This window comes from Nylanderia fulva, unplaced genomic scaffold (assembly GCF_048542155.1).
Source record: "Nylanderia fulva isolate GAGA-0341 unplaced genomic scaffold, ASM4854215v1 Scaffold510, whole genome shotgun sequence".
Taxonomy (NCBI): Eukaryota; Metazoa; Arthropoda; class Insecta; order Hymenoptera; family Formicidae; genus Nylanderia; species Nylanderia fulva.
This window is the reverse complement of record NW_028190600.1, coordinates 65147-75809: the sequence shown is the minus strand read 5'-3', so window position 1 is coordinate 75809 and position 10663 is coordinate 65147. Positions and strand designations below refer to the sequence as shown.

Sequence of the window (10663 nt, the reverse complement as noted above, 5' to 3'; positions counted from 1 at the left end):
TCTTATCTTGTTTATGAACATATCAGGTAACATGATCCCCTTATCTTATCTTGTTTATAAATATATCAGGTAACATGATCCCCTTATCAGGTTATCTGATATGTTTATAAACAAAGATAAGCTTATCTACTGATAAGACCCCCTCCCCCCCGCGTGACGTCACCCCCCTTGCCATCGATTCCCCCCCCGCCCCGCACCCCCCCCTCATTGCCCCTGAGTTAGAACCGGCCTAGTATACCTACTAAAGTCCCCGAATTTCTTGCCTTCCCGGCCGGGCCTTCGGTCCTTGTGACAGACAAAAATGTCACGTCACAATATATATATATATATATAAGTAGGTATACTATAGGGGTTCTAACCAAGAAGCAATGAGGGGGGGGGAGGGTGAAGAGGGTGACGTCATGCGGGGGAGGGGGTTTTATCAGCAAATAAGCTTATCTTATCAGCTCAGGTTACCTGATAAGAGGTTCATATTACCTAATAAGGGCTCATGTTACCTGATATGTTTATAAACCAAAGATAAACATTCCAGCAATATCTATTACAAGATAAAATAAGCGGCATTTTTGTAAGATATTTATTACAAGATAAGCGGCATTTTTGTAAGATAAGCTTGTAAGATAAGGTAAAAATTCTGGTTAATCAAATTCTGGTTAATCAAATTCAACGAAGGGCTGCTGCTTGGTGAGCGCCGACAATCAGATATTAATTACAAGATAAGGTAAAAATTCTGGTTAATCAAATTCAACAAAGGGCTGCCGCTTGGTGAGCGGCGACAATCAAGGGGGTAGATACGTGATCTATACGTTATCTGTATATTTCTAAGAAATATCAGCGGCGAAAGTTTGGGGGCGAACGCGTCGCGACATGTCTTCGCTGGTTGTAACGTGTTTTTCGCCGCTTGCGACGAGGTGTTTATCTATGTATTTCGGAAAATTATTAGCGGGTAGATATCGCAAATATTTCTTGCGAATTAACAATTGTTGAAGAACAAAGGGTTGATCGGGATTGTTGTCGATATCAGTAGGCGCGACGGCGTCGTTCTAAGTCAACTTATTGTTGATCGACTGGTGGCTTGTACAGCCTCGTGAAGGCTCGCTCCGAGAGGCAAGTGATTGAAGCAACGAATATATGTTTACTTGTATTTGCAGCTGACCGATAGCACGGTTCGCAGAGATCTGACTCTCGGTTTTCGGGAGCGTTCCGAGTTTTCGTCACGGAATCCCCTCTTTTCTCGGGATCGGATCTTTGTTTCGGCGAATCGGAGCGACGATAGAATAGGAGTAAATAAAATGTACACGTGACAGCGTGACTCCTATCACATGGGATGGTGAACAAGGTCGATAATGTTGTCGTGTGTCGATTCAAACGATCGAACCTTTCCGTTGATGTACGAGTGATTAATATAAGAGTCTATTGATTATACAAATCTATGACATGCGTCAATATACCGTCCGCCTCGAATGTGATTGACATTTGATATGAATACCATATTTGCGATCGATGAATTTTAACGTAAATCTACAATATTCAATCGGACAGTTACAATCCAATGCCGCCCGCCATGGCGGAATGATGTTCGCTATTATTGTTGATGTCGACCGGAAGGAAACAAAGTTTTGTAATGGGGCGCTTGAACTCCGATTTAGCCGTTTTAACAGTAACGACTCGAACGAGCCGATCGCTGCCTGGATGGCATTTAACTATACGCCCAAGCTTCCATCGACTTGGAGGGGCAAGTGGATCGCGAAGTAAGACTAATCTACCGGGTGTGGATAGAGTTTGTACAGAACGCCATTTAGGGCGTTGTTGTAAGGTATTCAAATACGTATTTTTCCATGCCTTCCAGACGCGTTCGCTTAATTGCTGCACTAGTTGCCAGCGAGATAAACGATTTTCGGCGAGTTCGAGTAAGTCGGCTCCGGGATCGAGCTTAAGGATGCGCCGATCAAAAAATGACCCGGAGTCAGAGCGGTATAATCGTCTAAAGCGTCGGACACGGAAGCGATGGGACGAGAATTTAAGAAAAGTTCGATACGGCATAGTAATGTGGTTAACTCTTCGAACGTTAAGGTGTGCGTTCCAAGAGCGCGTTTAATGTGATGTTTCACAGAGCGTACGGCAGCCTCCCATAGGCCTCCGAAGTGCGGTGCAGCGGGAGGTATGAAATGCCATGCAGTATTTTCTTGAGCTATGTAATTTTGAAATGCTGGATCACGCGTGGCTGCATGGAAGGAGGCCGTAAGCTCTTGATCGGTACCTTGAAACGTGGTACCGTGATCGGAGTATATTTCATGCGGAATGCCACTACGTGCGGTAAAACGATGATACGCGGCAAGGAACGAAGCGGTAGTATAATCCGATACCACGTCTAGATGCAGTGCTTTCGTGGTCATGCATACAAAAATTGCGAGGTAAGCTTTTTGGGCTTTATGACCACAACCTTTAGTCGTACGCACTAGTAACGGACCCGCGTAATCAACGCTGGTATGATTGAAGGTGCGTGAAGTCGGGTTCACGCGGAAATCCGGCAGGTCGCCCATAAGCTGTTCGGGCACGCGTGCATTCTCCCGCGTGCACACAATACATTGGTAGAGGACGGTACGCACAGTAGCGCGAGCGCGAATTAGCCAATACTGTTGTCGCAGGAGCGTGAGTGTGAGTTGCGGACCTGCGTGTAGGGCCGCAACATAAATCTGTTTGATAAAGAGGTGGACCAATGGATGTGATTTTAAAATTAGCGGATGTTTAGCGTCATCTGACAGGCTTGCGTGTTTTAATCGGCCTCGAACGCGTAACAAGCTGTCTCTGTCTACATAAAGAGAAAGCGAAGCTAATGAACTAGTTTTTGAAACGCAACGTAGTTGTTTTAGGCGAGCTATGTCGTCAGCAAATAGATTGAGTTGAATCCGTCGAATCCAAAAATTATGAGCGGCGACCAGCTCATCGGACCGAAGAGCATGCGGGTGCGAGTGAGAGGCATCGCATTGTGTTTTCGTCTTGGTACGAGCGTTGCGAACGAAACGAAGGATATACGCGGTGACGCGCAGAAATTTCGGCCACGAGGAAAATCGGGATTCAAGCTCCCAATGGTTTACCGAGCATGTCGCGCAAGCTTTTGAATCGCGTATTTCACTATAAGTTGCCGGGATGTCGGATATGACTGGCCATTGATCGGACGAATGTGATAACCATGGTGGGCCGTGCCACCAAAGTTGGTGCTTAATAAGAGAGGCAGGGTCGGTACCGCGAGATGCGCAATCTGCGGGGTTGTCGTGCGTGGGCACGTGATTCCATTTTCCATTGGGAAAAAGCTGTTGCATTTTTGAGACTCTATTCGCGACAAACGTTTTCCACCGCGAGGGACTTTGACGTATCCAAGCAAGGACGACCATGGAATCGCTCCAACACCAATAATCGATATCGGGAAGGTGAAGAGCAGAACGAGCGAAATCTATGAGTTGTGCTAGTAGGAGCGCAGCGCAAAGCTCCAAACGCGGGACGCTAATGGTTTTGAGCGGCGCGACTTTAGACTTAGCGAGGATCAGAGTATTGGTAATGCAACCGTCGCCCGAAATGACACGGAGGTAAAGCGCTGCCGCATATGCTCGCGTGGAGGCGTCTGCGAATCCGTGTAATTCAATTCTGTTGTTCGGATGATACTGCGTCCAGCGCGGAATAGTTAACTGTTCAAGGAGAGGCAACGTCAATTGAAATATTTCCTATTCGCGCAACATCTCGGCGGGAAGCTCGTCATCCCAATCAGACTTCGTCAACCAGAGATGTTGCAGGAAAATCTTCGCGGTTACGATAACGGGAGCTACCCATTTGAGTGGGTCAAAGAGTTGCGCAATGACTGATAATATTCCGCGCTTAGTTTTCGCGACTGTTATTGAATTCGAAACTTGAAAGGTGAAGATATCGTGTTCCGGTTTCCAGGTAACTCCGAGAATTTTAATGGAATCGTGGTCGTGCAAATTTTTGTTGGTTGCGAGTCCATGGTCGAAAGGATCGAGATCTTCAAGGAGCGTAGGGCAATTGCTCGCCCACTTACGCAAACAAAAACAACCCCGAGATAGCAACGAAATTAAATGATCTCGTGTTTGTTTGGCAGTTTCAAGGTCGTCGGCGCCGAAAGTACAGTCGTCGACGTACGTTTGCTGTAATAGAACCGGTACCGCGAGCGAAAACTGTGAGCCTTCGTCCTCAGCTAATTGCCGTAAGACTCGCAAGGCCAAGAATGGGGCAGCGGCGGTGCCGTAAGTGATGGTAAGAAGTCGGTATTCGTCGACCTGAGCCGTCGGAGACGATCGCCATAAGAGGCATTGATACTTTGTATCAAGAGGGTGTACTAAAATCTGCCTATACATTTTGGCGATGTCCGCTGATAGAGCAAATCGAGGTTGTCGCCATTGGAGGACGACCGCTACTAGATCGGTTTGCAATTTTGCTCCTACATTAAGAGCGCTATTTAATGATTTGCCGGTGGCGGTGTTGCATGACGCGTTGAACATAACATGAAGTCGGGTTGTATTGCTATGTTCACGGATCACGGCACGGTGTGGAATGTAGTACGCGGGAGCTTGGGCGGGAAATTTGGTAGGTTTTATCTTAGTCATATGACCTAGGTTTGCGTACTCGGTAAGGAATGCGGTGTATTCCGTTGCTAACGATGGGTCGGTTCGAAAACGACGTTCGAGCCGTTCAAGACTCTTCAACGCGGCAAATCGAGAGTCTCCAAGGTCGCGAGGCGGGCCATTTCTAAAGGGAAGACGCACGACGTAGCGTCCTTCCATGGTGCGGTAGTGAGTCGTCATAAAATGCTCCTCACATTGGGTATCTTCCGGACTCGGATGAACGCGGGCTGGGATATCTTCGAGTTCCCAGAACTGTTTAAGGTATGCTCAAGATTAGGTGAAATGTTAGTATGATATGCGGGTACGGAATTGCGGGGGCAGGTTTCGACGGTAGGACCCGAGAGAATCCAGCCGAACGCGGTATTCTGCGCGAACGGTTCGTGTGGTGTTCCCTTGTGTGAACCGTCGCGATGAATATTTCCATACATATCGGCTCCAATTATTATATCGATTGGCGTAGGACTCAGGAAATCAGGATCGGCTAATTCGAGGGCGTCGAGGTGCGTCCACTTAGTGTGAGACGCAACGGGAAGTGGCACGTATTCCGCGAGCGAACACAATATTAAAGCCGTCGTCGAATACGCGGGATTGTTGCTTTTTGCGGGACTAATTTTGATATTTGCTGCGTAGCGCGCGGAAGTTTTTGTTTGACCAACGCCAGTAACGCTTAAATTTTGCTTTACTCGAGGAAGACGGAGTAATTGCGCAAGATTCTCCGTAATGAGTGTCACAGCCGATCCTGGATCGATAAGCGCGCGAGCGGGAACGAAGCGACCGTGCGCGGAATGTACGCGGACGCGCGCTGTAGCGAGCAGAACGGCGGGAATAGCTGGCATTGAACGTGTTAGGGTAAGAGTGACAACGTTTTTGTCTTGGTCTTTTTTTGTCTCTTCTTTTGAATGTGACGATTCAGCGTACGGTAACTTTGCGTGGTTTCCAAGGTGAAGGAGAGTGTGATGCTTTTGCTTACATTCTCGACAACGATGCTCGTTGGTGCAATCCTTTAACGAATGGTTTACCGCGAAACAATTATAACAACGGCGGTTCGATTTAATAAATTCGAAACGGCGCTCCGGCGTATAAACGGCAAATTGTGTGCATTGAAATAAACAATGATGGCCCTTACAGACCGGGCATTCAAACTTCACGGCCGTTGTATGTGATGCTACGGATTTGGCCGATTTAATTTTTGACGCGGTAGACTCGGCTGACTCGTTTTTCGTCGGGGCGATAACTTCAAACGCGCGAATGCGAGACTCTAGAAAGTCGAGTTGAGAATAGGACGGTAAAATTTGCGATTCGCTCATTTTTAATTCCCACGCTTTTCTCGAAGCTTTGTCGAGTTTTTGCAAAACGAGGAACACGAGAACATCGTCCCACGTATCGACGGGACGTTTTAGATTTTTCAGCGCCTGTACGGTGGTATTGGTGGTGTCACGCAGAGTTTGCAACTCTTTCGCGGTTTCATGCGTTGCCGACGGTAACGAGAATAAAGTTTGAAGATGAAAGTTGACGATTCGACGTTGTTTTCAAAGCGCGACGATAAGATTTGCCACGCGACTTCGAAATTCGCATCGGTGACACTAAGTGACTCAGCGAAGTGCTAGCCGTTCCGGTAACGATTGAACATAAGTAATGCAGGCGTTCTACATTTGTTAAAATCGGATCGTCAATTACCATCGCTTTAAATCTATCGCGGAACGTTTCCCATCGCTCGAAAGAGCCGTCAAATTTCAGTAATTCGATTCGCGGTAAACGCGAGACCGGGCGCGGACCATGGTGATAATCGGTACTTGCATTCGAAGCGTCCATGATGTTGATGTGCGGGGCGGCAATGGTAGGTGCGGCAAATACAGCCAGGTAGTCAAGGGCAGCATCCATCTGGACCTCGGCTTGTTGATACAGCTCCTCGGTGAAGTACCGATGCGTGGTCTTTGTAGCGGCCTCGGCGAGGACTAACAGCTTGGCATTGTTGACGCAAATCTCCCGGAACTGTTCCTTGACGCGTTCCATCCGGTTTGCAGCCACGGTGGACGTCATCTTGGCGTGGCCGAGTTTTTTGAAATTAGATACGGCATTTGCAACCGATCTAACAAGGTCGAGCTGTTGCTCCAAAAGCTCTGCGGTGGTAGCCATTATTGGAATGGCGGCTGCTGCGTTAAAAACGTAGGTCGTGATCAAAGTCAGCTAAAATGTAGTTGGATGATGTACTTCACGACTTGTCGTCTTCTCTCGTTAGCGATCCGGCTCGAAGGACCAAAAAATGTTGTCGATATCAGTAGGCGCGACGGCGTCGTTCTAAGTCAACTTATTGTTGATCGACTGGTGACTTGTACAGCCTCGTAAAGACTCGCTCCGAGAGGCAAATGATTGAAGCAACGAATATATGTTTGCTTGTATTTGCAGCTGATCGATAGCACGGTTCGCAAAGATCTGACGCTCGGTTTTCGGGAGCGTTCCGAGTTTTCGTCACAAAATCTCCTCTTTCTCGGGATCGGATCTTTGTTTCGGCGAATGAGCGACGAAAGAATAGGAGTAAATAAAATGTACACGTGACAGCGTGACTCCTATCACATGGGATGGTGAACAAGGTCGATAATGTTGTCGTGTGTCGATTCGAACGATTGAACCTTTCCGTTGATGTACGAGCGATTAATATAAGAGTCTATTGATTATACAAATTTATGACATGCGTCAACAGAGATATATAATAAGGACCGATGTCGCTGCCGGGCCATAGTACAGTGACCACTGGCGAACTCACGCTCTCTTCATTCGAGATGCAAGATGTTTGTAATGCTATCAAGTGCTTCTGACATTCTCAGTTTAAGTGCCGAACAGTTGCAATATATTCCGAAGATTGTTTTACTGCAAAAGTGCGGCTATTTCGTAGAACATTTGTGGGACAAGCTTCCGGAGCACATCAAGGCGGATCCGGAGGTTCAGACATATCGTCGCTGCCTTGAACATTACAATCGACCGTGGATGCGAACGCATATTGACGGTCCAGCACCGATGATCAGGGATTGCAGCGAATGTCAGCGAAAATAGGCTGAGGTTACAAGTGTAATACGTGTGAAAATTGACAGACAATAAAAATGCAGCAAACGGGTTATCGCGAGGGAGTGCCGTTTTATGAGATGCGATTCGAATTATTGAAAGTTGGCGTGATAGTCAATGCCAATCTAATGGAAAAATATGTGTCCAAGTGTCCCGATAAAATGGAAGAAACTGATAGTGTAGTGTATAGAAAGAAAAGGGTTAAAAAGTGGGAGAAAGAAAGTAAATATTCCTATTACGATTGGTTGAAAGACTGTGATAAATGTATCGACATTTTGGAAGACCAATGTCCACCACCAAATAGATATAATGATAATTTAAGACCTAGAAAATTATTGCTCTTTTATAAATTATCACGGAAAGCTCGCATTGCCGAACTTGAAGAAAAAAGAAAAGTGATACGCAGAATATGCCTAAGCAAAGATACCAGTATGCCCGCGCTTACGAGCAAAACTCATGTAAACTCAATCGTGCAGGCAATACATGCGCGTGAAATAGGTTTCAAAAAACGTAACACGAAAGAGCTGTACAGAAGCCTCTATGCGAATACTTTATATGATTCTTCACGTAAAATAATTAATTGGCAAAAGCCATCGAAACAACACATAATAGAACTCGATAATCCAAATGATTATCATTAATATCAATTAGAAAAGTGAATGCAAAGAGTATATCAGTGTTTATTAGATAAGTTTTATCACGCGTAAAAGAGAGGATTGTAGTGAATATGTCGAGACATGTCTTCGCGGAAGGTGTAAACATAACGATAGTCAACTACTGAGCAGCCGCTATTTTTGTTTCGGCGAAGATCATCTTTCGGAGATATATGCAATTGCGCGTTGATCGGAATATATAATGAGGACCGATGCCGCTGCTGGGCCATAGTACGGTGACATTCATTCGCGAGCATATTAGTGAACATAAAGTGTATTGTGTTGTACAAAATGGAGAATGGCGAGCGAGACTTGGTGGTGATCTCTGATGACGAGATGGAGGTCATCACGATCTCCGACGACAGCAACAGCGACGACGAGATGTACGACCCGCAATATGACAGGGAGGTCAATATCATCTTGGATGATATTGAAGAAATGGAAATTGATGTCGTACCCATCGTTGAAGAAGACGATGGTGGTGATGAAGAAGAATTAGAAGAACTCTAACCACTGCACGACGATGGGTACGACAGTGGAAACGCTGTTCGCGAGTCATACCACTCACGTACGTTAGACGTACGGGCCATCGCATCCCTCGACGAAGACACGAGGGTATGCATTATGATGGCATATGTCTCGCCATGGGGGTCGGTCAGAATCTGCATTCCCTGTTTTATGAGAAACAGGGAAAGATTCGCGAGAATTACAACCATCTAAAGGCACGTGACGATGCGGTACAGAGATGTACCGCATCTTCATTGCATTGATTGCCAGGAAAGAGTGTTCACACTCTTCATGGCCAACTTGTGCCCAATATGTCAAGGCTGTAAGTATATATATATATATATATATATATATATATATATAGCGACCGTCTCTCCGTCCTCTCTCGTCAAACGAGAGAGAGAGTGCGAGAGAGACAGCTGCGCAACCTCGTCGTGCCGCTCTCCGTTCTCTCAATAATTGCTCGGTATCACTGATTGCTCGGTATCGTATCTTTTGGGTTCCAGATGCGGTCAGGCCGCACCACTCAACAATATTTCGGCAAATAATCAGCGGACACGACGGCTCGGCCTCGGTAGCTCGGTATCAATAGGGGGTAGAGTGTCGTGGTTCTTTCTGTTAGGAGAATCGGAATCGCAGTCTCGGAGAGAGAGAGAGGAAATATCTATATTAATTGTACTCATGAATAAGATAAAAGAAGAATAATATATTTTCAGTTAATGGTATTTATAAATATTAATGAAGTGTGAATATAATATTGTCATCGAGCCGTAGGGGGGATCGCTGGGCTTTATTGTAACTCCTCGTTAACGTTATTCTCCTCCCTTAGTTTCATGCTCGGAATCGAAAAGACCATACACTAATCCAGCGTAACTTATTCTCAAGACTGGTTAATAAATGATTCTATATAATATAACTACGGTACAATGTGACTGTCGACTCGTTTCGGTGCCCCTCGGAGAGGCGAAGAAGGCAAGAAATACACAAAACTTTATTACGCGGAAATCGACACGAGTCCCGTGAGTCTCTCAATAAATCCTCGGTATCAACTGATTTATAGCCTAATGGCTCGGTATCGTTATAATTTTCTAATAACCCACGGGTCCCCGCCGAATCCGCGCTTACCAAACGATCGAGGAGGTGGCCTTACAATATTTCGCCGTCGCAGGTGGCTGTTGTGGGTCGTCGTCCTTCCACGTGTTCGCAGGACACCGGCTTGCCAAACAGTGATTTCCTTTCGGGCCGGCGGGACCTCGGAAGGTACGCTGGTGGGGAGGGGGAAGACAATGCGCGCCACCCCGACCCGGTTGTCAGGTTTCGCGGCAGCGTTGCGCCCCGCGCCGGACCCGGAATCGATCCTCGTATCGACTCCTGTGTGTCGCGGCTGGTCGCGGACTTCCGCCGCCAAATTCGAATTGTAGTCCTCGGTAACGCTTTCCGTAGACCCGATCCTGGCGGCCCCGCTCACACCTCGTACGGCTGGGTGGGTATTCTCGTTAGCCTTGCTTCGCTGGGGGAGACCTTTCCGGGGTGATCAGGCTCGAGGGGTCTCCGCTTTCTCCTCGACGTGTGGTGGCGGGGCCCCTTAGGGGTGTCCATCCTCGTGTAGAGATGCCGGCGCCTTCCCCTGCCTGCTCCGGGCCGCTCCCGATCGTCCATTCAAGGCTGTAATGATTTCCTTGGCAGTATCTCTCTCTCTTATTCCTTCGATACTGTGTGTTTTATACTCACCGGGTCGGTCGCTCAGTCTCCGCTCCTCCCCCTCCGAGGTCGTCCCTCCGTTGTTCGCCTGGGTCCTCTTCTTCC

General features: G+C 47.1%; 2 protein-coding genes across 2 annotated transcripts; both read right to left on the bottom strand.

Moving 5' to 3' along the window:
• Positions 1-1871: 1871 nt before the first annotated feature.
• LOC146721258 (uncharacterized) lies at positions 1872-3323 on the bottom strand. Its single transcript, XM_085487240.1, has one exon. It carries the CDS (start codon positions 3321-3323, stop codon positions 1872-1874), a length of 1452 nt encoding a protein of 483 aa, XP_085343366.1.
• A 399-nt stretch (positions 3324-3722) lies between these two features.
• On the bottom strand, positions 3723-6773 carry LOC146721257 (uncharacterized). Its single transcript, XM_085487239.1, has 2 exons — positions 6315-6773; positions 3723-4889 (listed from the first exon to the last, which is right to left on the bottom strand). The coding sequence occupies exons 1-2, from the start codon at positions 6771-6773 to the stop codon at positions 3723-3725; spliced, it is 1626 nt and encodes a 541-aa protein (XP_085343365.1).
• Positions 6774-10663: the final 3890 nt, after the last annotated feature.